The following is a 25,775-nucleotide window of genomic DNA, read 5'->3' on the forward strand; positions in this document are numbered from 1 at the left end:
TATACTGCAAGTAAAAACATTTAAATAGTTTAGCGCATAGGGTTAGCTATTAATCTTTATATTTTACCTGTATAAACCATAACACAAGAAATTCATTTGACTCTTCCATGCACAGGTAATTTTCCTCACTATATGAAAAGTTGACAATACTTAGTTTAGAAATTTATTGATTTAAAATTATTCACACATATTCTTTTTTTGTTATTTTTTATTAAATTTTTTTTTATTCACACATATGTATATTCATACAGCAGTCAAGGTACTAAAAGTTGAAAACAATACAGTTTTGAGGAATTTTCACTTATTTTCCTCTCCTGGAAATGGGAGTGAGAAAGGCAGAAAATTGAAGATAGGAAAAATCCATAAGAATATCCTATTAAGCCGAACAAAAAGCTGAAGCACCAAAAAATAATTCCAGGAAAAATAAACCTTTGGTTATGTTTATAACTACACTCAAGCACAGAGAGTTAAAACGGAGGCAGAAAGCATTCCTGAATTTTCCCCAAGTGACTGCAGTGTAGCTAGTGAGATTTAGGAAGGTGAAGCTATATTTGGTAACCCAATTAAAAGAACTACATTCTCAAGCTACTTACTGGGAAACCATTCTTAGTATTTTGAAACTTGTCATAACCTGTGCTAATGTTGGCTTTTTTCTTCCTCTTTCCTGAGTAACTATAATCATCTGACAGTTAGCATTCAGCAGCAGGTGTTTTTTGTTTTTTAAAGCGGAAAACAAGGATCTGGCTACTGAGGCTAATGCTCTTGCATTGATCTTGGAATTCTAGATTTGCCCCCTGGAGCCCAGGAGTGGTACAGTATACCTGAGAAATAAACTAAATATGTTGAAGAAACCTAAGCCTGTCATACAGAGAAAAATAGCTTTATTATCCCCACAGCTACATATTACGCTATGAATTTGGGTCAATTATTGGTGTTACAGTCCTTTCTCAGGCTAGGGAAGGGATGATAGATATTAACATCTAAACCAAAGGGCTAAATTGCTAAGGGAAATCAAAGGGAGGAGAGACAAAGGGCTTCCTCCGTGAAGTTTTCTATTTCACCTGAGTGGCAGGCAGGGACACAAGCAGAGTACACCGGGTGTACTGGTCGCCTGTGTGTACTAAGAACTTATTCAAGAAATAACTATTGGATACCTATTCTGAGCAAGAGTTATCACTGTCACATGACAGAATCCAAGTTTGGGATTTTCTTAGTGTGACTGAATGGTTCAGTATAGGTCCCTGAATTCTAGGCTCTTCTGTCATCAAGCCCATTATGACTATGAATGAGTTCTTTATTTCAGTTTCTTAATTGGGTGGGTGGGGGGGGAATTTAATGTTTACTACATGCAAAATTATACCAGAGGGAATAATGATCAGTTTTAAAAAAATTCCTCTTTATTCATTTGAACTTTGCCTCCAATAATTATTGTTTTTTTGGTATTTACACCTTTAAACTACCAATAGGATAATGTCCTTCTTGGCCCTTTCATATTCAGGCAAAACAAGTTGCCCTGGGTGGGTCTGACCCTGGGCAGCACTGGCTAACCTCAGGACATTTGCTCTGGCCTCGCCGATCAGATAACATTCCAAATCTGGCTAAAGCATCTGAATGTGACAAGTCTGCGAGAAGATGTTAATGATGTTTCCACAGGCTAAATCCAATGTCTGTTTTTATCTTACTAGCTTTGTAAAGCACCTCAATTTGCTCTCACCTCTGGGGAGCCCTCCAATCTTTGAAGATCTTGCAAAAATAATATTTTTTAAAAAGTGGCAACAATCATAAAAGTAAACTACTACTTACTGAGGCAAGTTACACATTTTATAGCTAAGGTGATTGAGGCTTAAAGAAGTATTGCTAAGATAAGTCAGTCTCTTAACCACTAAGTGTTTCCATCAGAATTATCTTAACCACCGAAATAGCAAGAGCCAACCAATGTAGCACTCACTACCTCGGAAAGATTCTCGTCTTTTAGGGGTTCTTCCGATCATCGCTCTGATGTAGTATATGCAGATGAGTCACTTTTCTGATTTGAATTTAAAATTTTATGTCACTCCTCTTTAACAGTTTCTTTGTCTTCGAAGCTACCAAATATGTGATTGAATCATTTGCATTTCGTATACAGATTTTTTTTCCTTTCAAATGGTTATTAAAAATATTTAAGTACGTGAGGCCTCCTTATGGTAAGTTTATCAGAGCAGTTAATTTTCAACTAAGTGTTCAGAGTCAATCAACCTTCAACGTATAAAGTTGTAAAATACTCTGCAGCGCAGCATTTAAACACTGCCAACTCCTCAATTAAATATCAGTAAACAAAGTCAATGTCAACACCAAATAACTCTATCAGGTTTTCGCCTCACCCACTGTTGTAATCCTGTGAGGAATATATTCAGGAAATAATTCAAGGCAAAGTGAGAAAACAGGAGTGGTCTCAAGGTCAGGCGAAGAGGGGGGAAAAAAGCGTATTTAAAGCAAACATCTTCTCAAACACCACCAACACTGGTGTAGTTTTTAAAAATGCGTTGGTAACCCGACACCTCGCAGTGTTTCCTACTGGGGAGACTAGGGCGGTCCCACCCCGCTCGGTCTCAGTCCGCCGTCCCGGACCCCCAGGGCAAGGAGGAGCCGGCCAGAAAAGCCACAGCCGCGAAAACAAGTTCGCTCCGCCTGGTCCAGGGCACGGGGATTCAGCCGTGGGGCGGCTGCGACGTCAGCGCCCAGCGCCCCAGCCTGGGCCGTGGGGACCCCAGCCCCACAAAGGGGCCCAGACCCCAAATCCCAAAGGCAAAAGAGGAGGCGCCAGGCGCCGCCGCCCATCGCTACCAAGGCCATCAGGCCCTCCCCGATTCGCCGGGGCGACCCCTGACCTCCCCCGCCCCCGCGGAGACCGAGGCGCTACCGCTCGCGCCGCCCCTCCCCCATCGCCGAGCCGGCCCGAGCCCCCGCACCTCCCCCGCTCCGGAGGTCTCAGGTCCCGGAGCCACCGCCTCCGTAGACCAGGCAGCCGCCGCAGAGCTCTCTGGGGGTTGGAGTCCTCGAGGGGACCTTTGTGCGCCTCAGCCGCGGAAGGGGGAATACGACTCCCACAATGCCCCGCTCCCGCTCCCGCGCCACGCCCCCTCACCGTTGGTTTCACGTTGCCCCTGACTACATTTCCCGACAGCCCTCGCGGCTCTCCCGCCCTCCCTCCGGAGACACGAGCCGAACTGGGCGTCAGGTCGGGGAGCCGGTCGGGTTCCCGCTCGCCGCCGCTGCCGCCGTCCCCCCCGCAGCGACTCTCCCGCCTCTCCAGTCGCGCTGGTCGCGGGAGCTGCATCGATAACTCTGCTCGGCTGTGGAGCCGCCAGCCCAAGAGTACAGTGCCCGGGACGCGACACACCGAGCCCCTCATCATCTCCAGTCGTGGCGACCCCTCCCGGGTCCGCCCTCGCCCTACGCGGCCGCCGGAGCCCCCGGCCCCGAGCGGCCCCGCGGCCCGGCGCCCGCAGCTCGGCCCCTGCACTCCCGCTGTCGCCGCCCCCAACCCTGAACATGGACTCCGACTCCTGCGCCGCCGCTTTCCACCCTGAGGTGAGTGAGAGCTGCGCCCCGATAGCCCCTAACCGCCCCCACCCCGATCCTGCGCTCTCGGAGCCGGACCCCCGCCGGCCGAGCGCCGCCCTCCCCTCCCCCAGCTATCCTTCGTCGCCCCCCGGGTGCCCAACCCCGCCCCCCACTCGGGCCCGCGCCCGGTTTTCCCCGCCCGCCCTCTCCTCGGTGTCCCTTCCGCGGGTGTCCGCGTCCTCCCGGCGCCGCTTCCCCCAGGTTGCCACGACCACCCCTCCCCGGCCTCGCGTAGTCCGGGGACCTGTCTGCGCCCCCGGCCCCTCCCCGCCGGCCTGGCTTACCCTTTCCCCGCCCCCGGGGACTCAGTCCGAGCTGCCTCCGCCCCGCGCTTCCGCTTCTCGGAGGAATCCCCCACCCCCTCCCGGAGGGGCTTGCGGCCCCCTCGGACGGGTACTCCGTTCCGCGCGCCCCCGCCTTCTCCCCTAATCCCCCGGGCCGGGTGGCCCGCGTCCCGCCCCCTAATTCCCGCTCGGCCCCCGCTCCCTCCGGCTGGGGTGGCGGAGGCTCGTCCTTCAGGGTCCCCACCCCCGCGGGGGCCGGAGCCTTGCTCCCACACCGGGCACGCTCGAGTCCCCCTCCGGGGCCCCCTCCCCCGAGCTCGACTTGCCCCGCCCCGGCTCCCCCTCCTTCCGGCGATCGGCCCTCGGTTCTCCCGGCCGACCCCCGCCCCGCCGCGGTCCCCTCCCCCTCCCGAGGCCCGCCGAGGCCGGGGTGCGGGTCTGGCCGCGGGCGGGTGGGGGAGGGGAGGCGGCGCCGGTGGGGCTCGTCCGCTGCGCTGCCGCCTCGGGGGCTCGCGGGGCCTGCCAGTACCGGAGCCCGAATCGTGCCCGGCTACTCGCGCCCCCTCCCCCGCGGGATGGGCCCCGCACCTTCCGGGGCCGAGTGTCGGCGGGGGGCGGCTTCCGCGGGAGGGCGGGGAGGGGGCCGCACCGCCATCTGCTTTTCCTACAGGCGGCGGGGCCAGGGCGGCGGGCGCGGTAGGGGCGGCGCGGCTTCCCCGCCCCGGGCCCGAGGCCCCCGCCGCCTTCCACTCTGCGTCCGTCCCGGCCGCTGACCCACTTCTGCACGTTCCCCGCCGAAATAAAACTTCTCCCCTAGAGTTTGAGGGCCGCGGCCCTCCCACCCGGCCGGAGGGAGGGCGGTCAATTCTTGCCGGGGAGGGGGCAGGCTCTCCCCCGTGCAGGAAGGGCTGGGCACCGCGCGGACTCCGGCGCTCCGCTGACCTGCGCGGCCCTCGGGGTCCGGGCGGCCGAGGGGTGGGGTCAGAGGTGGTTTGCTAGCACCGAGTTGAGAAAATCAAAAGAAGTGTAGCCCTTGGAAGGAGACCTGCGGGTGGCAGGCATGGGCCGCGCAGTTTTCCGGGCGCGCTGGGCTGGGGCGGGCCCAGGAGCCCACCGCCTCATTTCCTCCCCCACTTTCACTCTACCGTGGAGCGAGCCCTTAGGCTCTGGAGGTGTTAGCCGAGCTCCTAAGGATGGGCTTGGGGTGGGTGATGAAATGCTTGCAGAAAATCTAAGTGCGCTAGTCGAATGAACCGAAGTGAAACACAGTTGCTTTGCTTAGGAGCAAATAAGAGCTTTTTCTCCTGGAGCTCCTCTCTTCCTCTGGAGGAAATCTTGTCGAGGGCGTTTCTGGATTGAATGGGGATGGGACACACAAGCCAAAACTTCTAGTATTTCACCTTTAGCGTGCAAATGGTAGTAGCAGGATTGTTTCTGGTTTATCCTCTGAGTTGGGGAATATTTATTTGGGTGCCTTGCCCCCGAATGTTGGAGCAGTGGAGGGACCCGCCGGGCAAGTGTCTCCTCTGGAGGAGAGAGCCGGGTAGGAGGAGGGGGTCCTCACGCAGCCCTGGCTGGGGAGGGGTCAGGCGAGATTCTGGTCCAGGGTCCCAGGTCTGAGTTCTGAATGTGAAGGAGTAGTTGACTTTTGAAGTCACTTAAAAGATTTTAGTTACAGCTGCAGCAGGAGCTTATTTTCAAAGTGGAAAACTTGTGGCAAAAAAGGCTCTTGATAGGCCTGTAGAAACTAACAGATAATGTAAAAAAAAAAAAAAAAAAAGCCACGACTGCTAAGAAATAGACTTTTGTGCAAGCTTTTATCTCCTAACCAGTTTCCCAGTATTCTTGGCATAACATCATAATACCCCCTCTTTCAACTTCTGAAAACAGTGTTCTTTCTTGACCCAAACTTCCCTTATCTTGTTCTAGAGTGTTTGTAAATCTAGAGTGTGTTTGTGACTGGCAGCTCCTAAAAGCCTCAGCTTGCCTAGTTTTGTTTCTGCGACCCCACCTGTACGTGTCTGCTTTCAAACGCCCTCCCTTTCCTCGCTTGTTAACAGGAATACTCCCCCAGTTCCAAGAGGCACAGGACCGTGGAGGATTTCAACAAGTTCTGCACCTTTGTCTTGGCCTACGCAGGCTACATCCCTTATCCGAAGGAGGTAATTTTCAGCACTTTTGACTTCTTGCCGGCAGCAAAACCAGAGTGTTTGACAAGGTGGTGGCTCTGGAAGGGGCTCCCTGGGACGACTTGAGTCAATAGTCGGGCAGAAATCTATCTTACAAAGTTGGACCAGCCTGGGAAGTGGTGCAGGCTTCTCTTGAAGTAGTTTGATAAACTTTCAAAGTTTGGGGCCTCCCTGGTGGCGCAGTGGTTGAGAGTCCGCCTGCCGATGCAGGGGACACGGGTTCGTGCCCTGGTCCGGGAAGATCCCACATGCCGCGGAGCGGCTGGGCCCGTGAGCCATGGCCACTGAGCCTGTGCATCCGGAGCCTGTGCTCCGCAGCGGGAGAGGCCACAGCAGTGAGAGGCCCGCGTACCGCAAAGAAAAACATAAAAAAAAAACCCTTTCAAAGTTTGCTTACAAATAATGTTTTTGATACCTGCCTGCTCTTAGTGGCCAGTACTTATAAGGGGCTTTCTATGGCCCGGCGCTCGTTTTTGGCCGTTATAGTGATACGCGGTACGAGCTATTATTTATCTCCATTTTATTTTTTTTGTTGTTTGTTTACTTCGGCTGCACTGCGCTGTGTGGCTTGCGGGATCATAGTTCCCCCGACCCGGGATCGAACCTGGGCCCCGGCAATGAAAGTGCTGAGTCCTAACCACTGGACCGCCAGGGAATTCCCTATTTATCTCCATTTTAAAGATGAGGACACTGGGGCACAGAGAGGGAACTCCTTATCCTGGGTCACAGGCTAATCGGTGGTGGAGCCTGGGGCGCACGCTGATCAGATGGTCAGGCCCAGTCCACCCTGCCCTGCCTGGTGGGTGGCCTCCCTGTTGCTATGCACACCACATTGCAGAATCTTCAGGGACTCGTGGCCAAAATCCCATGTAAATGAAGGCATTTTTCTTTTCTTGCTGAGAAATGGGCGGAACTGTGGACCAGCACTGCCATGGTGCTCAGACTTCAGGGGCTTTGTTCATATTATGTAAGGCTACAGAGAAAGGAATCCAGTATTTCTAGGAGGCCAAACCCAGCACTGGCTTATTGTTTCTGCCACCAGCTAGGTGGATAATGCTTGCGTCGTGCCATGCAGAACGTTGCCACTATTTGCAAATAAAAGTGCTTGACTGATCTGAAGGAACCATAGAGTTGAACTCACTGCTTTGGGGCAGTAATTACCTACTTTGACTTCGCAATATTTTGAGACGTCAGAAAATCCCCACAATTATTTTATATTCACTTAATTAAAAGAGTACATCCTTTGGGAGGACAAATTGAGGGGAGATTGTACAATCAGGAAAGGTAACAGTATGAGGGCGTCTTCAGCACTCCTTTCACAGATACGTATTGAGTATCAACTAAGTTCCTGACTCGGGCAGGGGGGAGGGTTCAGTAAGGGCTGGAGGGTCCCCCTTGTGGGTTCATGTTCTATCTGGAAGGTCACACTAAAGAACTAATGACACTGTTCCTAAAGAATAATGCTGGTGAGAGCTGGGAAGCTCCAGCTTGTGCATTTCCCACGTTTGCAGGCCTGACCTGGCCGGGGGCCCTGGGGAGCTCTGCTGTGGGCCAGCTCTTGGTGCTGGGGGCTGTTTGGGATAATCGGAAGCCGCCACCTTTGTCTCTGTCCTTTCAGGAACTCCCTTTGAGGAGCAGCCCCAGCCCCGCCAATAGCACCGCTGGTACCATTGACAGTGATGGCTGGGAGGCTGGTTTCAGCGACATCTCGTCCACCGTGCCCTTGCCAGTCTCTGACCGCTGCTTTGGCCACCTGCAGCCCACCCTCCTGCAGCGAGCCAAGCCCAGTAATTTCCTGCTGGACAGAAAGAAGACCGACAAGCTGAAGAAGAAGAAGAAGAGGAAGCGAAGAGACAGTGATGTGCCCGGGAAGGAGGGCTACATGGGGGGCTTGCTGCAGCTGGAAGCCACCGACCCATATGCAGAGACCCCCACGAGCCCCAGCCTGCAGGACGTCCCCCAGGCCCCCGGCGACCCTTGCTCGGGCTGGGACTCCGACACTCCATCCAGTGGATCTTGTGCCATGGTGTCACCGGATCAGGTCAAAGAGATAAAAACTGAAGGCAAACGGACTATCGTCCGGCAGGGCAAGCAGGTGGTATTCCGGGATGAGGACAGCACCGGCAACGACGAGGACATCATGGTGGATTCAGGTGAGTGGCCCTGACGGGCGGCTGGTCAACGAGGGCGTGGCAGGAGGGGTCTTGGCGCGGTCCCTTCCTTGGAGTGTGACAGCGGAGCGTGCCCTACCACCTTCGGGGGAAAAGGTGCAAGAAAGTGGATGCCGAGATGTTTAGGAAGGGCTGATCGCAGCTGAGGACAGCTGAGATTCCAGAACAGACCTCGAAATGTAAAAGTAACGCAGCTCGTAACTAAACACCTCGCAGGTAATTCCTGGTGCCACATGTTTCTGTGCCCTTTTTGTGCATTTGCTGCATTTTCAGAGAGAGAAGTATCGCCCTTCAGTGAAACTTGAAATCGGTTTCACCGCAGCTCGGCTGCTCTGTCCTGTTGGAGAGCGGCTTTCCCGATGGAGAGGGGTTGCGAGAAGTTTTCTCCCTCCTCTTACGTGGTTCTCTCCTTTCAGACGACGACTCCTGGGACCTCGTCACCTGCTTCTGCATGAAGCCATTTGCTGGCCGCCCCATGATAGAGTGTAATGAGTGCCATACCTGGATTCACCTGTCCTGTGCGAAAATCCGGAAGTCCAACGTTCCGGAAGTGTTTGTCTGCCAAAAGTGCCGGGACTCCAAGTTTGACATCCGCCGCTCCAACCGGTCCCGAATGGGCTCCCGGAAGCTGTTTCTGGACTGACTGCTGGAGAGCAAAGAGACTGGGGGCGAGGAATAGGAGGGGACGATGGGCCTGCTGGCCCTGGTCTTAGTTGAGCACAGAACTCTCAGCTCTGGTGCGGGCAGACCCCTGCCATTCAGGTGCCTAAGCGAAAGGACCAGCTGTCCAAGGTATAAACTGTATATAACCAGTGACTGAATAAAATCCTCGTTGGCCAAAGCTGCTGCTAGAGCTGTGTTCTCTGCAATGGAGGTGGACTACACACCCAAGCGCAGTGGGGTTGGTCCACCTGAAGATGAGGGTACGTGGTAGTTGTGAATTCTTACTCTCATTGTTAACAAACTCCCGCCGATTGGAACAAGTGCTAGCTGTTACTCCTGCTTCCGCTGTGTTGGCGAGAGGAGATGTTCAGTTTCCCCGGCCTGTTTATGAACAGCCATACATGTAAGCTTCTTCTCGAGTGTAAGTCTTTTACCATAGGTGTCTGTACAGCAACCATCAAAGCTGCCCCTCCCTTAGTGGTCCTCCCTCTCCCCTGCCTTGGGGGCTGCTCGCTGGAGTCCTCTGGTCTCACTCTGAGAGGAGCCTGGGGGTGGGCTAGCTAGTGACCCCCAGGTTTCCTTCTGTTTGTTAAAAGGGACAGTATGCAGCTGCTTCTCTGTGGAAAGGGGGGTCGGTTCGGGGGGCGGTCAAGGTGGCCCGTGTTCGTAACTCAGTTTCCTGTTTTGCACGATGTAAAAAAAACCTGTCTTTTTGCACGAAATAGCCAAAAGTATTGGTATACTTCTGCCTGGGTCCCCTTTCTCTCCAGTTGGCTTCTGAGGGCCTTGGGGGTGCCCAGCAAGCTGTTTTCAAGCGAGGGGGCACTCGGATTCTCTCCTTGTCTCTCTCCCTCCCTTTTTTCTAGTAGCAGCATTAAAGGTTAGGCAGTCACTGGGGAACCGTGTTCCTCTGCGTAGCGGCGTAAGGGAAAACTGGGAGGAAGGCCTCTTCCATGGGTTATCCTTAGTATGCCCCTCATGCAGGCTGGCCTGCTGGTTCCATGGGGCAAGGTTAGGACTTCTGAAGCCTTTCTTTCGGTTTGAAGTGGTGAGTGAGTGATATGGTAACATCGGTCTCCAGGAATGTACCACTGAACTGTGCAGAGTTCCTTAGGTCTAAACTAGGACCCTGGACTGAGGAGACCCCTATGCAGGCCAGCTCTGGAGAAGCCTGCGAGTTTGGAGCCCCTGCAGGCCTTTGCTTGAGGGCAGTGTGGCCCGGGACACTGGTGGTTCTGGGGCTCGAGGGAGAGGGAGGGCTTCAGCTTTCTCTGAAATTGACATTGCTCTTTAGCAGTTCAAATACTCGTTCTCAAAAATGTTTTTTTGGTAAATCGATGGATGTGTTTTCATAAACATTGTTCCGTATAAAGCGTGAAAAGGGAAGGGTGCCCAAGTCAGTCGTATTTATTTACATCTAGATGGACTCTCAAAAAAGGAAGTAGAAAAAAAAAAAAAGATGGACCCTCAGCCTCTCTGCTGGGGGCTTCTCCACGTGGTCCCCTTGTGCAGGGCCACCAGGTGAACTTGGTCCACATTCTCTCACTGAAGCACCAGGGGGGTTGAACTGTAACTGGCTAATCAGAGCCTATATTTTGTCCTAGTATCTTTCATGGTTGACCAGCTAACTGCCTTTTTGTTTTATTTTTAATTCTGTTGCTTCTATTAACACAAAAATAGAGATAGTTTCTGAAACCCATGTTATTGTGAAGATCCCCAAGGGAGAAGTTCTGCTGTAGAGAAAAATAGTAAGAAGGTGGCTTAGAAACAACCTTCTCCTCAGACAACTGTCTGGCTCTGACTAGGGCAAACGTCCAGGAAAAGCTGGAGAGGAATTTGCCAAAGATCTGCCCCATGACATTGCCTGTCGCATGTCTTCACCATGAGATTAGCCAAAGTTTCGAAGTGTTTCTCTCTTTAAAGAAAAAAACAAAACTCTGCAAAGTTTTGAAAGTGTGTTTAAGAATAGGTGTGATTTTAGAGTGGAACTGCCAACCCTGGCAATTGCCATATTGCTCTTAGAAGATTCAATTCCTGGTGACGCCTCTGGAAGGCATCTGATACTCATCTCCATTTCTGTTCCTTCATTTCCTTTTTGTTCTTTTACAGGTTTACCCCTGTGGCGGGTGTCTAAGAAGTCAAGACACCTTGGGTTTTTCTGTTAGATTGAGCTGGGCAGCTGCAATCAGCTTTATGCAAATTAGATACGGCCCATCTAGGGGCTCCTGGTTGGAGGGTAACGGAGTATGGGGAGGGAAAGTTGTCACCCCAAAAGTAGTCCCCTCCCGTGGGCTTTGGCCAGGCCAGACACTTAACATCGTTTACATGGTTCTGCGTAATTATAAAGCTTATGTGTATAAAGCGAAGCTGTTTCTGTGAAACTGTATATTTTGTAAATAAATATATTGCTACTTTGAGGTTCATGTCTAGCTTCAGGTGTTCCTGTTGAAAGACTGTTCATCGCCACCCCCAAACCATGATTAGTGAAGTGAAGACTTGGGAAGTCAGAGTCTGAGTTTGGTTTAGCAGGATGGAAAATGCTCACAGCCCTTAATACACTTTTCTAGTAAATTCTCCAGAAACAAACCGCAGTAGGAATGACAGGAATAGCTTTCACAGTTTCTTCATCCCATTGTGCATTAGCTTAAATCCCAGTGAGCGGTTACCCTGCATTGTAAAAGCTGCAGCCTCCTCAGGTTCTGCAAGCGGGATTAGCATATCACCCGCACCCCGCCCCGGGTGTTCCTTCTGCCCTTTACATTTGGGGGTCCCAAGTGGCTGAGCCTGTTCTGTCAATCAGCTGTGTCTGCCTAACTAATCTGGTACCAGCTAGTGGTCAGCTAGTACTTCCTCCTGTGACGTTGGAGCTGCCAAAATGTGTGAATCAACACCTCTTAAAATCTTGAAAATACTGGCCTAAGTGGGTGGCGAGCCTTGTCCAAGACTGGGGGTGGGTGCGAGGCTCCAAGGCAAGGAGGTGAAGGTGATGGGCTTCAGCGAACTGGGGTGAAACCTGCACCGGCCAGCCCAGTTGGGGGTGTTGGGCCTGAGTCGGGCCCAGAAGTACCCCTTGACGCGGGTCGCGGGCACTGCGCGAGATGCTGGCCGCGGAGCAGAGCCCGGTTCGCCTTCACTCGCCAGCCTCCTTGCTGGCCCCGCCCCGCCCCGCCCCGCCCCGCCCCGCCCCGCCCCTCCCCTGCCGCAGGCCCCTCCCCTCCCGCAGGCCCCTCCTCTCCTACTGGCCGCGCCTCGTTCGAGGCGCTGCCGCGCCCGGCAGGCCCCGCCCCAACCGCTCGCTCCACCTCCACTGGCCAGTCCCGCCCCGTCCTATGACCCCACCCCTCCTGGTGTCCCTGCCCCTCCCTCAGGCCACGCCGCCGCCATCTTTGTTAGGGGCAGCCGGGCCTGGTGTCTGGAGATGCCGAAGTCGTGCGCGGCCCGGCAGTGCTGCAACCGCTACAGCAATCGCAGGAAGCAGCTCACCTTCCACCGGTGAGGGGCGGGGGCCCGCCTCGCGCGGGCCAGCGGCCGCGGCCCCCGCCGGAGCCCCAGGCCTGGCGCGCGGGGGGTGGCGACGCCGAGGCCGCTGCCCGGTCCCTGGGAGGCCCGAGGGCGTGCGGCCAAGCCCTTCGCGGAGGGGCGGCGGCCCGGGGACCGGCGAGGTCCCAGCCCGGGAAGCCCGGCGCCGCCTCGGCCGCCTGGGCGCGCGGGGAGACGGTCGGAGAGGCTGAGTAACCTGACCTCCGGCGCACAGCCTCCCGCCGGTCCGGGGAGCCGCGCGCGGGGGAGGCCGTGGCGGGCCTGGGGCGCGCTCAGCGCCGCGCCCCTGCGGTTACTTGGTGTGCGTCCCCTCCGCGGCCCGGGGACTGTATCTCGTTCTCAGATGCTGCCCGGAACGTAGTAGGTGTTCAGTATTTGCTGCGTGGTGAGCGATGCTGACGTCTCTCAGGTGTGCGGTGCTCACATCTCCGGGCCTCATGCCGGGAAGGAAGGGTGGGGAGGAGGAATGAGAACGTTCCAGCGGGTGGGCTGGCGGGACCGGGACCTCGGGCTCTGCGGGAGCCCCGGGAGGACGGCGGAGCTTTTGGAGTCAGTCCCTGCGCGCCCGGCGCGCCCCGCATGCCGGACCGGCCGAGTGAACGGCCGCCTGCCCATCGGTCGAGTGTCGCACGCTTTCTTTTAAGTTCCAGCCACGGCGCCTTCCTCTGCCCTGTTCAGAGCGGGACTCCAAAGGGCTGCCGCTCTCCTGTCTCCACTTCCTCTCCTCCTATTATCGTTTTCTTTTTCGAAGTGAATGTGTCTCTTGAGACGTAACACACAGACGGAAAAGTGCACAAATCATGAGCACACAGCCCAACCAGTTTAACAAAGTGAACAGCCCGTGTGACTGCCGTGAATTTAGAACATCACAGCCCCCAGGAGCCCCCGACCGCTCCCCCTTCCAGCCCCTCATCCTCCCAGTGCCCAAGGGTAAGGCGGACTGCTTTGGCCTGTCTGGAACCTCACTGAATGGAATCACAGGCTGTACTTTTTCCTGTGCTTTGCTTACATTGTGCCTGTGAGCCCTCCGTGTTGCTGGCAGCAGCAGTGCACCCTTTTCATTGCTGCATAGTGTTTTAGGAAGGTGTTTACCAGAATTGACTTGTTCTACAGTTGAAGGGCATTTGGATGCCTCTCTTCTTTGGCCATTACGGGCACATGGCTCTGGGCATTGTTGCTGGGTCTTGCCTTCCAGCACCTGTATCCATAGGTGTCAGTCGGGTGTGTACCTGGGGGTGGCGTTGCCTCTGGTTTTCTCCCGTTCCAGTCAGACTCTCACCCCCACCACTCCCACAAATGAGCTCTGTCATGTCCCCAGTGGCCCTTACGATGCCACGCGCAGTGGTGCATCCTCATCTGAATTGACCTCTCTGCAGCCTGTGACACAACTAACTGCTGACGCCTTGAGACCCCTCCCACCTGGCTTCTAGGACACCTCTTGGCCTCTTTCTTTGTCACAGTGTCCCTTCTGAGTCCCGCTTGGCTGGATCCTGCTCACTTCCAACACCAGACAGACGCTGGAGCACTTCAGGGCTCGGGCCATGCCACTGCCTTGTCCCTGTCCATGCTCGCTCCCCAGGGTGCCCGTCTCACTCAGGCTCATGGCTCTGCTACCCTTACCTGGCAACGGGCCCACAGTGACACCTCCAGACACGCATGTCCAGCTGCCACTCGTTCAGCTCTCGGACATGTAAAAGGCACCTCAAATGTAACATCTGACATAGAAAACCAAACTGCTGACCCCCCAGGGCTGCCCCTCGCACTCCCCCGCAGTCTTAGTACGTGAAACTCCTTCCTCCTCTGCTGCATGGCCCACAGGCAAACCTTCCTGCCTGGTTTTCACAGTACATCCCAGATCTGCCCGCTCGTCAGCCCCACCTGCTGACACCCTGATCCCAGCCACCTGGGGCCCTCCTACAACAGCCAGGGCGGACTCACCTGCCACCCTCTGCCGGCCTCTGGGAAAGCCCTCCTGCCCGAGGCGCGGCCCGCGACCCCCTTGCGCCTGCCGGGCCTTCGCGCTTGCTCTTCCTCCCGACGGCGCTTGCTCTTCCTCCCGACGGCGCTTGCTCTTCCTCCCGACGGCGCTTGCTCTTCCTCCCGACGGCGCACGGCTCTCCGTCCCGCTTCCTGCAGCCACTGCTCCCATGTCACCTCTCCGGTGGCCTTCCCCACCTCCTGCTCTTGCTTCCTGCACAGTCTGTGTCTGTTTGGTGGACCGGCTGTCTCCCTGTTCTAGAAGGTAGGCTCCGTGAGGGCGGGGCTGTCTCTCCCACTCCTGCTTCCCCAGCACCGGCGCCGGCAGGGAGGCCCACCTGGCGGCCTACCTGGCAGATGTGGCTCGGGGAGCAGCTTGCTTGGGCTCTTCGGCCACGTTCACGGTCTCAGGATGCTGCCGACAGCCACGACGGAAGCTAAGTAGATGTGGTTTAACAGGACGAGGCTACTGAATTTTCCAGGCTGTCCAGTAAAATGCCGCGTGGGGATGCGAAGGGCCCCCGGGACCCTGAAGTGCTGCTGCGCTCAGTGCGGCGAATCCTTCGCGCCTCCTCTCTCTGCCCCCAGGTTCCCGTTCAGCCGCCCGGAGCTGCTGAAGGAATGGGTGCTGAACATCGGCCGGGGCGACTTCGAGCCCAAGCAGCACACGGTCATCTGCTCCGAGCACTTCCGGCCCGAGTGCTTCAGCGCTTTTGGGAACCGCAAGAACCTGAAGCACAACGCGGTGCCCACGGTGTTCGCCTTCCAGGGTCCCCCCCAGGTGCGCGCGGCCGCGGGGCCCCGGCGGTGGGTTGGGCACAGGGCGCAGGTGGCGTTGGCGGGGACGGCAGAGGCCGAGGACTGCAGCCAGGGCAGCGCTGGCGGTCCTCGGCGTCCGGAGCCCAGCAGACCCTGCCCTGCGCTTTAGGGAATTCGCAATTTAAAGCTGCTTTAAAAATAAGTCATGCTTCACGACAGATGCCGTGGAAGCAGCTGACGGGCGAGGGTGCCGAGAGCTCGGTCCTTCCTGTGTTTCACTTTGGCCTCACGTGGGCTCGAGGGCGGTGAAGACCTTCCCGGCCGCGCCGCACTCAGACCTCGTCCGCCTCTTGCTCGTTGCCAGCCCGGGCTCGGGGGCCTGTGGCCGAGGATCCCCGTTAAGGTCCTCCTGTGGCTGCTCCACGCCGGCTCAGAGCCCTGTCCGGGGCACAGGAGGACGATGCAGGCGGAGCGCTGGTGGGGACAGGGACAGCGGGGCAGAGGCTTGGCGGTGGCGGGGATTTGGGCGCACTCAGCTGCAGCAGCAGCTCAGGCTGGTTGGAGGGCGCCGGGGCCAGTTGGTGACGGGCTTGGACAGGTGGTAGGTTTTTGGGCGAGGCCTGTGGGCAGGGACATGGCTTTGGAAGGTCCCTCTGGCTGGCAGCTGGTTCGGAGTTCACTGTGGCATCGCAGGTGAGGGCAGTCACAGCGGCCCGAGCCAAAGGTGGGTGCTGCGATGAGAGGGGGATGGAGCGGGCCGACTCTGCAGCCCTGCTGGGCTGAGAGGGAGGTGGTCCGGGAGAGCAGGGCTCCGGGCCCCCGGGGACCGGGGGTCCCAGTTTCCCTGAGGAAACGGTCCTGTGCACGTTGAGTTTGGCTTCCCGATGGGACGCGGAGGAGGACGTGTCTGGTGGGGCAGGATGTGCGGGTTTGGCTCGGGAGGGCTTACGGCAGGACAGTTGGAGCTTGAAGCCCTGAGGGGGTCATAGCGAATCATAGTAGATCCTTGCCGTGCACCCAGTCTCAGAGGGAGGGCCCGAGCGGGGCGCCAGGTGCCCGTGCTGGTTTGTTTTTATTGGGAACGAGAGGGAGGGAGCTGATGGGAACCCTGAGTTCCAGGGTGCGGGGAGGGCAGGCGGCCGTTTGCCACTTGCCAGCAACCACGTCCGGAGCGCCCAGCCCTCCATCTTCCCTTTGCCCGGTCTCTCGGCCTCCCCCTCCCCAAGTCCAGGCTCCCAGTGCCTGTAGGAGCCCCTGCTGCCATCTGTCTTTCCTGTCCTGCCCCGCGCTCTCTCTGGCACCTGTGAGCACCTGCCCCAGTGGAGCCTCCGTGCGGGCTGGGCTCTGCTCTGCTGCTTTTATTGCCAACGTCCAGAACATTGCCTGGCGCCAAGTAGGTGCTTAATGCAGGAGTTTTTGTTTTTTTCTCTTAAACCTGGAAGGCCTTTCATTTTACATACACATTTCATTGTGGTAAGAACACTTAACGTGAGATCTGTTCTCTCAACACACTTCTAAGTGCACAGCACGGTGCACTGCAGTATCGTTGACTGCAGGCACAGATGTCCTACCACGGGGCTCATTTTGCTGACCTGAAACTTACGTCCGCTGGTTAGGAACCCCGCACCCCATCCCGTTCAGTCAGTGTGGTTACTGTCACGCATCTGTGGTAGACTGCTTGCCCTGAAGTCAGCGATTACAGGTTAACAGCTCAGGGGGCGTCGGTGGCCCTGCTCCTTGGCGCTCCGGTGCCTGCGGGTGGGGAGAGTTGTTTCTGGCACCCGCGGCCCCAGCTCAGCTCTGACGAGGTCTGGGGGCTGCAGGCTCTGAGCTGGATGTTTCCCACTACGCGGCTGCCACTCTGAGTCACCTACTGTGCGCCTTGAAGAGTGCCAGGTCCTGGGGCAACATGTACAGACAGGTCCCTGGCTTCACCGGGCCTCTGACCCGAGATTGGGAACATCCTCGGAGAAGGAAGGGAGCCGGGGATGGTGAGAGGAGAGCTGGGCTGGGTTCAGGGCGCAGTTTACTTGAGCCTCAGCCGGCGGAGCGAGAGGACAAAGACGCACGAGGCCTGGCACGGGCTCTCGGGGCGCGGACCTCCTGCCTGTGCCCCGGGGCCCGTCGGCAGCAGCTCTGTGTCTCTTGCAGCTGGTGAGGGAGAACACAGAGCCTGCCGGCCCGAGTGGAGGTGCTGCTTCTGAGAAGGGAGAGGTGAGTCTGCCCTGATGGCCACCGAGCGCTAGGCTGGCCTGCTGGGTTTGGATTCTCCCGTTTCCTAGAAAAGGAAAGCCAAACCCTCCCGTGCCGCCTTCTTCCTGTTTAATATCAAGCAGTGGCAGCTGGTCACGTCTGGCTTCTGCTCCATGTCTAAGGGTCTGACCCCAGGCCGTGAAAGAGGCTGGCTGTTCTGCAGGCGCCCCGGCTGCCCCTGGGTGGTGTGTGGGGACCACTGGCGGGACAGACACGTAGCAGCTGGGGAGGATCCGCTTCTGTGCCAGTCAGTGGCCTCCTCTGCCTTGTCGTTCCCAGGTCCTCCCTGAGACGGGGGCCGGGGAGGGCGGCCCAGGGAGGAAGGTGGACACGACGCTAGAAGCGCCACAGCTGACCCCGGACGCTGGAGGCCCCGGAGCACAGGTGAGGCCGGGCCAGGTGCGAAGGCAGTGCGTGGCTGGTCTCAGCTCGAGGGGATTTGCTTCAAACAGAAGGAAGAAAACGTGCCTGAACCAGAGCACCACAATGTGTAGTCCGGATTCAGACCTCACTCGTGAACTTCGCTGCGACTGGGCAGCTCTGGGCTTCGGGAGGGCTTGGGGAAGTGCGTCCTGCCGCCCTGGCCGCTGCCTCTCACTGACCTCTGTCCTCAGGTCCCGCCACACAGACCGGAAGCCACTGGGGTCCCTGGTCAGCCGGCCAGCCCCACGCAGCCGTCCGATCACAGCTACGCCCTTTTGGACTTAGACGCTCTGAAAAAAAAACTCTTCCTGACGCTAAAGGAAAATGAAAAGCTCCGCAGGCGCCTGAAAGCCCAGAGGCTGGTGATGAAGAAGATGTCCAGTCGCCTGCGTGCCTGTGGCGCGGGGCAGCCGGGACTCCAGGCCAGGCTGTGGCCGGGGCAGCAGAGCTGAGCCCGCCAACTGGGCCTTTTCTGCCGAGCTGCCGCCGGGAGGAGGGGCAGTGGTCTCGGGGCTCTGGCCGTGGGCGGACCTTTCAGTCCTGCCCTGACATTCGGCCGGCCACCTCGTGTGAAGTGTAGTGGCCTCAGGCTGGGAGGGGCGGGGCCGTGAGCACTACACCGGGGTTCTCCCTCCAGCACGAGCTGGGCGAGCATCTTTGGAACCACAGCCTGAGGAGCCATCCTGGGCCAGTGTGGCTGGCCCTCCCCAAGGGGGAGGAAACGCGTTTCCTCGAGGGGTAGCTGGGCCCAGGGGGGCCGTAGGGCGCTGGCACTCTCCAAGGCAGCGAGTGGCCCCGTCGCCTGGACGGCCGGCTCTCTAAGTGGCTGAGGCTGGCTTCTGTCCTAGGAGCAACCCCCTGCCCGGCCGGGTGTGAGTGAGCAACATAATAAAGTGTCTTCCTACACCGCGCTGCGCGTTTCCTCCTTTATTTACAAACAAACAAGGGAGCTCTGGTTTGAGGGTCCCTCTCCTGCCGTGCCCGGCTGCTTCTGAGACTGCCTGCCTGCTTCCTGTTGAAGAGCCAGCAGACCATGACCACCTTCGACCACCAAAAAAAGGTGCCTTTAGTGAAAGAAAACGGGAATCCTAGCCTGTGTCATCTCCTAACTTGGACTCTGTTTCTCAGGCAAATGTGTGACACAGAAAACTGATCCGCAGCTTCAAGTTAAGCCCCGTGGTTCAAACCGTGGTCTGAACCGTCGGCATAAAGGGTGCAACGAGGCCTGTGCGGAGGGGGCACGTCCCGCGTTCCGCTCACCCGGAAGGGAACACAGACGCACGGAAACGCCGCCCCTGGCTTTCAGGAAAGGTTTATTGTGGTAAGAGTGTCCCCTGTACAGTGACCCGCCCGCTGGGCAGGGACACGGGCTGCGGCCGAGGTCGGACTCCGCTAACGCGACGGTTATTGCATGACGTACATTCAGAGCGGCAGCTCGCAGGAAACCTTTTTAAAGTGGAGATAAATAGGACAGAATCGGACAACCTGAACTGAGTTTTAAAAGTGGAGGAAGGGGGGTATGAGTGATTTCTCCGGTACCAACGTCAGGAGTGAAGCCTGATGTTGACAGTAGCTGCGGAGAGGCTGTCGGAACCACCAGCAGCCAGGCCTCTGCTCTGCCGGTAACTGTTCACAGGCCAGGCTGTGCAGGAGGCTCCTGGTCCTGAAATAGTCTGCAGCCACGAAAGAGGCAAGTGAAGGAGGGGGGTCCTGGGAGCAGACACCCAAAAAGGGGTGCCGGTGAGGAAGAGCTGGACCGGCCAGGCGTGGGAGCCGCTGCGCCGCCTGCTGGCGGCGAGCGGGAGCGGCGCCTGTCAGAGCCCCGGTCCCCTTCTCCTCCTGAACTCCGCGCTCTACTGGGGCTGAGCTGTGTGGGGCGGGGCGGGAGGCATCGCGTTTTCCCGCGAGGACACGGGTGGCTCCTGGGACCCGGAGTTCCACCCTCTGTCCCAAGCCAGGTGCCAGTGGAATGGCTTGAGTTCTGGGAGGGGAAAAAAAGAGACTAATTTCCAAAACCATTTGTTCTCAGATAAAAAGCAGATTTATAAACCCACACAATCCTCTCCAGATTCACTCAGTGATATTTCAGCAGGAAAAGGTAGTTTTCAGGAAGTTGACTGGACAGATGCTCACTTGATTTGGAGATTCTGCTCGCGGGGACTCCTTCCTTCCACTTCATTTTCCACGGTCAGTGTGGATTTCAGGAAAAGTAGTTCACAGTCCTGTGCATGAGGGCAAGGTGTTCCTAAGTGCCTCACGGCAGACCAAGACCTGCTGGGGGGCTGCAGCCGGCACACGTGCTGAGGAACCTGGGGAGGGACCTGGAGGCTCCAGGGGCCCAGGGCCCTTCCTGGCAGGACATGATCCTTGGGAACAGACACGGGCCGTGCTGTGGTTCCGGTCCAGGTGGGGCTGCCTCAGTCCTACCTACAGCACCCGCAAAGCAGGGTGCCTGCGGGTCCCTTCACATAATTGATACAGTGCCACCTTCTACAGAAATACAAAATAAACACATCTGACGTCTGGAGTTTTTTCCTGCTTCCAAATTTGTAGACTCCCAGGGAAAGGTTTTTTTGTAGCCTCGTTTAAATCTGGTTTCTCAAGCATTTTATCCATCGGTATCAATTCTGTGAGCTGTAAAAGAAAAGACAAACTCAGGGCGTCTGAAGGCAACTGCTTCCACGCCGCCTTTCCACTTCGGGGGTTTGGCCATCACCGGACCAGAGGCTGCCGGCCTGCAGCTGAGCAGAGTAGAAGCTGCTGAGAATCGCCTGGTTCAAGCACACAAACGAGCAGCTGCGTCTGCTTCCTACGCAGCCACCCGGGCTGCAGTTTCCAAGCACAGAGCTCACTCTAATTCCACCTGGGAGAAGGCTGACCCCTCCCTCAGGGCGTCACTTCCCGGCTCCGAGCAGGTCGCGATGCCCAAGCCTGCTGCTCCCCGGCTTGTCGCCCCTCACTCGGAGCTCCCCGAGGGCCTCCCGAGGCCCGGGCACAGGGCGGGTGACACAGGGTGGGTGACGGCCAGGGGCAGCTACTCACACTGCTTTGGTATCCGGAGCGTCTCGCTGTCGAGCGCCATCACCTGATGCAGGACACCTCGGAACTGGTAAAGCACTTTCAGGTTCTTCTCTTCGCCCACACACGGGTCATAGAACCCAGGCAGCCCGGCCTGTAACGAGCAGACAGATTCTCACTCGAGGCGGTGGTTTAAAGCCCAGTGGCACTGCCGTCTGCCGCCACCTGGAGGAGCAGCGTGGAAGGGCCTGGACTTGCCCTCGGGAGCGGCCCACAGAAGATGCAAACTTGGGAGCTTGAGGAAAAGAAACGAGAATTTCAGAAAGCTGCCTGTTGAGTCCTAGACGTCGCCCTCCCAATAGGCCCCTTCTGCCTCGCTAACGGCACCTCCGTCTTCACAGAAGCCCCGCCGAGGTGGGGGACTAGCTGCCTGTTCAGGGAACGAGGGCTCTTTGGCCTGAGCTCCTCTGCGCTGTAACTCGCCTCCATCACCCACGCCCCGGGCCCCACCGCGAGCCTCAAACGTGCTGCGGGCGACCTCATGCTCCTTCTGGAACGAGGCAAGGCGTAAGCAGACTGTGTGCTCCTGGGGGCAGGAGGTATGCTTTGCTTGCTGGTGTACCTGGCGCACGGTAGGGGCTCAGTGATACCTGGCAACGAACAGATCAACAAATGAAGTCAACGGCTCCAGTGTGGCTGTAACTTGGGTGCTGGGCAGCGCCCCGCAGTGAGCGTGGCAGCACGCGAGGTTCTGCTGCAGTGAAACGGCCCCTTCGAGGGGCCGCCGTCCATCCCTCTTCTCCAGACGCCCTTCCTGTCTGAACCCCGGGGCCCCCGAGCGCCCACCTTGGAGGCCTCCGTGAGGATGAGCTTGGAGTCCTTCACCAGGCACTGCAGGGGCACAGTCACGTCAATCACCTTCACCTTCTCGCTCTTCTTGCTCTTGTCGTTGACAAATTTCCCGTACCAGGCGTTGACGATGATGAGCCCTGAGGATGGGCTCGGTCAGGGTGGGGCGGCCGTGGCGGGCGGCCCCCTGCGCAGCCGGGCTGCAGGGACCACACGCTCCTGTGAGACCCCAGCGCCCACCCCATCCCCGAAGAGGCCAGGCCTCCTCACCCATTCTGGACTCTTCGGCCTCGATTATTCTTCGGACAGATTCCTGCATCAGCTGAACCTGCAAAGAACAAGGATGCCACCCTCAGGGCCTCCCTGGGCTCCACGTCTGTTGAGAGCCATGGCCACGTGCCCGGTGCCTGCCAGCCCTGCCCCGTCCACTGTCCGTTTCTCCTGGACATCGCTGCTATCATAGGTCATGGAGAAACAATTCACTCAAAGGAAAGGAAGAGGACAATCCCCACCACTTAAAAAAACCCTCTTATGGGACTTCCCCAGTGGGGTAGTGGTGAAGAACCTGCCTGCCAATGCAGGGGACACGGGTTCCAGCCCTGGTCCGGGAATGTCCCACATGCCGCAGAGCAACTAAGCCCATGCGCCACAACTACTGAAGCCCGTGCACCACAACTACTGAGCCCGTGAGCCACAACTACTGAAGCCTGCGTGCCTAGAGCCCGTGCTCTGCAACAAGAGAAGCCACGGCAATGAGAAGCTCGCACACCGCAACGAAGAGCAGCCCCCGCTTGCTGCAACTAGAGAAAGCCCGCGCGCAGCAACCAAGACCCAATGCAGCAAAAAAAACCCAAAAAAACAAAAAAGACTAAATGACCAAGGAAGTTGTTGGGGAAGAAAAGCCTGAGACCTGAGGCCCCTGAGACCAGCATACAGGGTGTGAAGCACTTCCCCCCACAGCCCTGGCTTAAGAAGCGTGGGCTAGAAAAGAGCGGCCTGTGCTCTGCACGACGGGCAGAACAGTCCCAGATGCCACGGAGCCAAGGACCTGCAGGGTGACGGCGATGCAACACTTACAGCAGCTTCTGCCTCTTGCTTCCTCTGCAGGACGTCGGTGGCTGTGCTTTCCCTTTGCTTCTCCAGCTCCCTAACGCGAGAAAAAGAAGCCGCACGCGAGGAGCGTGGCGTTAGCAGCAGGGAGACAACAGGGCCCCTGGCTGGACCTGCGCCTGCAAACAGCCTGTGGTCTTACTGCGCTCCCCGTTCTAGAACTTAAAACAGTATTTCCAAGACAAGGTCAAGTGAATCTGTTCATCCCAGGCCTGTGCGGCTTCCCTGTGGTCCCCAGGCGGCTCTGCCCGACCTCTTCCGCAGAGCACACGGGAGACCCAGCACTGTGGGAGGAGGGCTCCACACGGCAAGAATCGCAGGAAAGGGGTCAGGGGAGAAGGTGAGAATCACAGGAGATGCCACCAACCTGGCGGCGTCACATGACCCTTTTGACAGGGACACTGCATACTACCTTAGATACATCCATGTACTTTGCCAGGGCAGCACACGCCTGTCCCATCAGACTTGACCCAGCACATTCTCTGCTCCAAGCCTGCAGTCTCCTGAGGCGTTAGGACCCTGAGCTCTAATGAGTCAAAGGCCAGAGGGGCCCCAAGAGGAGAGTCATGCCTTTCTCCCAGATTCTCCAAGCTCAACGAGTTATTAAATTAGATCATTATAAAGTAACAAATCTAAACCACCTCTCAGATTTAATGTTATGCTAATGGATTATCTATAAGAAACTGCAAAATAAATTATATCTTGATGACTTCTAAGACTATAATTAATGCGTGCCTTGTACGTAAGAACTCAGAACCCAAGCTTCTTGAATTCAGTGCCAGGAAAAGAAATGGTTAGAATGAGAAAAAGGAAAACTTTTCATTTCTGTGGTCATGGTTTAAAGTCCCAACAGTTTGGTAAACGAACTCTAATTCTTTCTGCAAGTAGGAAATGTGGGTTAACAGCAGCACGACTGTGAACGAACGGGAGGAACTAGTTCACGTTTACTGAGCACGTGTTACGGACCAGACACCACGGCAATGAGCAGCGTACACGGATTAACGCACGTAACTTCCCCAACAGCCCTGTGGGGTAGGTTCCATCATCTCCACGTTACGGATGAGGAAGCTGAGCACGGTGCGGTTCGGTGGTGTCCCCGCCACGTGCTGTGAACTCACTTCTCCTTCTGAGCCCTGAGGTAGGGTCTGATGACCAGGCCGTGCAGAGCGAAGTACAGCACGAGGGGCCCCACGGTGGCGTAGAACACGGCGCTGGGGAGCAGCTGGTCCGTCAGGTGGATGGGGAAGAAGTAGGTCTGACTGGCCCTGTTCAGCCTGAAAACAGAACAAAGCCCAACGCCCACGTGAGTCAGGTTCCCAGGGAAGGGAGTGGGGTTTCAGCCCCAGGAAGAGAGCCTCTCAATACACAGGACTCCAGGAGGAGGAGAAGAGTCTGATGCTTCAGAGTCCACTCCTGGGTGGTCCCCTGTCCCAAGGTTTAGCCGCTGGATCTGATGTAAGTGACGGAAGAAAGGTCTCACTACTTGCTGACCACAAGCAACAGACTAACGCCCGACCAAAGTAACCGTGGCCTGAGGAGACAGGGGTGGCCGCTCCTCCAGGGGTCCCTTCTGCTTTCAGCGATGGCTGAGTAGTTCCTACTGGACCAGTCATCCCACAGACATCAACTGTAAACTCTGGGTCACACATAACAAACACCTTCGGGGACTGGATAGCAACCAAGGGCAGAAGAACGGAACGGCACTGGTGAATTTCCTGATGTATTTTTTTAAAAACAGCTTTTAGCCTGAGGGCAATTCTCAGTCTGTACCATATGGATGATTAAAACTGGAAAGAAATCTGCAGTCCTATTGGACTGAAGAACCAGACCTCAGAGTTTGGGGCAACCATTGCAGCTGGGAAGAGGGGGTCCCCCAAAAGGAAAGTCCCAGGTTCTGTGTATAAATCTGCCACAGGTCTCCAGCTGACCCCTGGTCTACCAGTGGCCGCCACACAGGTGAGTCCGAGTTTGCAGTCTGACTTCAGCCAAGTTAACGACCTTCTAAAAGGAAAAAAAGACAACGCTTTTTGGAAAAACATAACAGAAAATAGAATTTCTACAATATATTGTTCACAATACCCAGAATACAATACTGACTACTCTACGTACCCAGATACAATGAGAGAAAAAGGAAACGAACAGAGACCGACCCCAGATGACCCAGATGTTGGAACCAGCAGATAGGATTTTAAAGCAACTATTTTAACTCTGCTCGAAGACATAAAGTATTCACTGATGGTTTAACAGCAGACTGGAGATGAGAGAAGAGTCAGTGAATTTATAGATTAATATAAACGATCCAGTATGAAGAACAAAGAGAAAAAGGACTGACAGCAAATGGGCAGAGCCTCAGAAACGTGTGAGGCAACATCCAGAGGTTTAGCACACGAGTAATTAGGGCCCCAGAGAGGAGAGGATGGGGCAGATATTTAATATTAAATATTTAATATTGAAAGAATTAAATGGCATAAAAGGTGCAAATTTGATAATTTGACAAAAATACATACATATATTTACAGATGCAAGAAATTTAGCAAACCCCAAGCAGCATAAATACAACAAAACCACATATAGGTCAGCAGTCAAAGTGCTGAGAAACAAAAGTTGAGTAGCAGGAAAAAACCAAAAAACCCACACACATTACATGCAGGGTATGTTTCAAATGACCAACAACTTGTCAGGAACAAAGAGAGCCAGAAGACAGCAGGACACCTTGAGAGTACTGAGAGAGAACTCTGTTAACCCTGAATTCTATACCCAGTGATGGGACACTTCAATAATAATGAAAGCAACTCCAGAACTGATGGACACTCAAAACTAAAACAAGAAATCAAACAACCCAATAATAAAACAGACAAAAGATGTGAATAGAGACGTCACTAAAAAAAAGATATGGATGTCAAATCAGCACATGAAAAGATGCTCAGTATCTTAGA

General features: G+C 56.1%; 3 protein-coding genes across 5 annotated transcripts in view; 2 read left to right on the forward strand and 1 right to left on the reverse strand.

Annotated features, from left to right (window-relative positions):
- Positions 1 to 3,174: 3,174 nt before the first annotated feature.
- On the forward strand, positions 3,175 to 11,313 carry PHF13 (PHD finger protein 13). The gene is made up of 4 exons (XM_060088895.1): positions 3,175 to 3,570; positions 5,948 to 6,049; positions 7,695 to 8,229; positions 8,664 to 11,313. Exons 1-4 carry the CDS (start codon positions 3,532 to 3,534, stop codon positions 8,888 to 8,890), a joined length of 903 nt encoding a protein of 300 aa, XP_059944878.1. The 5' UTR covers positions 3,175 to 3,531; the 3' UTR covers positions 8,891 to 11,313.
- A 971-nt stretch (positions 11,314 to 12,284) lies between these two features.
- On the forward strand, positions 12,285 to 18,764 carry THAP3 (THAP domain containing 3). 3 transcript variants are annotated; one of them, XM_060088898.1, is made up of 6 exons: positions 12,313 to 12,402; positions 12,794 to 12,859; positions 15,016 to 15,208; positions 17,338 to 17,400; positions 17,719 to 17,823; positions 18,054 to 18,764. In XM_060088898.1, exons 2-6 carry the CDS (start codon positions 12,843 to 12,845, stop codon positions 18,312 to 18,314), a joined length of 639 nt encoding a protein of 212 aa, XP_059944881.1. In that variant the 5' UTR covers positions 12,313 to 12,402; positions 12,794 to 12,842; the 3' UTR covers positions 18,315 to 18,764. The 3 variants fall into 3 exon arrangements, with proteins under 3 accessions (XP_059944880.1, XP_059944881.1, XP_059944879.1); XM_060088897.1 differs by lacking the exon at positions 12,794 to 12,859 and having other exon boundaries at positions 12,285 to 12,402; XM_060088896.1 differs by lacking the exons at positions 12,313 to 12,402; positions 12,794 to 12,859 and having other exon boundaries at positions 12,883 to 15,208.
- A 1,116-nt stretch (positions 18,765 to 19,880) lies between these two features.
- Positions 19,881 to 25,775, reverse strand: part of DNAJC11 (DnaJ heat shock protein family (Hsp40) member C11) — a 73,210-nt gene continuing 67,315 nt past the window's right edge. The window contains exons 11-16 of the mRNA XM_060088899.1: positions 23,958 to 24,113; positions 22,807 to 22,876; positions 22,000 to 22,057; positions 21,727 to 21,869; positions 20,905 to 21,034; positions 19,881 to 20,496 (exon numbers count right to left, since the gene is read on the reverse strand). Of these exons, the coding sequence (XP_059944882.1) occupies positions 20,471 to 20,496; positions 20,905 to 21,034; positions 21,727 to 21,869; positions 22,000 to 22,057; positions 22,807 to 22,876; positions 23,958 to 24,113 (583 nt within the window). The 3' untranslated portion in view covers positions 19,881 to 20,470. The remainder of the gene's footprint in view (positions 20,497 to 20,904; positions 21,035 to 21,726; positions 21,870 to 21,999; positions 22,058 to 22,806; positions 22,877 to 23,957; positions 24,114 to 25,775) is intronic.

Source organism: Mesoplodon densirostris, chromosome 2, assembly GCF_025265405.1.
Source record: "Mesoplodon densirostris isolate mMesDen1 chromosome 2, mMesDen1 primary haplotype, whole genome shotgun sequence".
NCBI classification, from domain to species: domain Eukaryota; kingdom Metazoa; phylum Chordata; class Mammalia; order Artiodactyla; family Ziphiidae; genus Mesoplodon; species Mesoplodon densirostris.

What these genes read in the sequence shown, in the direction of transcription:
- PHF13 (XM_060088895.1), top strand. Translation starts at nt 3,532, where the DNA reads ATGGACTCCGACTCCTGCGCCGCCGCTTTCCACCCTGAG. An exon ending in CCGCCGCTTTCCACCCTGAG is followed by an intron (nt 3,571 to 5,947) that starts GTGAGTGAGAGC and finishes GCTTGTTAACAG; the next exon opens with GAATACTCCCCCAGTTCCAA. An exon ending in ACATCCCTTATCCGAAGGAG is followed by an intron (nt 6,050 to 7,694) that starts GTAATTTTCAGC and finishes CTGTCCTTTCAG; the next exon opens with GAACTCCCTTTGAGGAGCAG.
- THAP3 (XM_060088896.1), top strand. Translation starts at nt 14,873, where the DNA reads ATGTGGTTTAACAGGACGAGGCTACTGAATTTTCCAGGCTGTCCAGTA. An exon ending in CCTTCCAGGGTCCCCCCCAG is followed by an intron (nt 15,209 to 17,337) that starts GTGCGCGCGGCC and finishes TGTCTCTTGCAG; the next exon opens with CTGGTGAGGGAGAACACAGA. An exon ending in CTGGAGGCCCCGGAGCACAG is followed by an intron (nt 17,824 to 18,053) that starts GTGAGGCCGGGC and finishes CTCTGTCCTCAG; the next exon opens with GTCCCGCCACACAGACCGGA.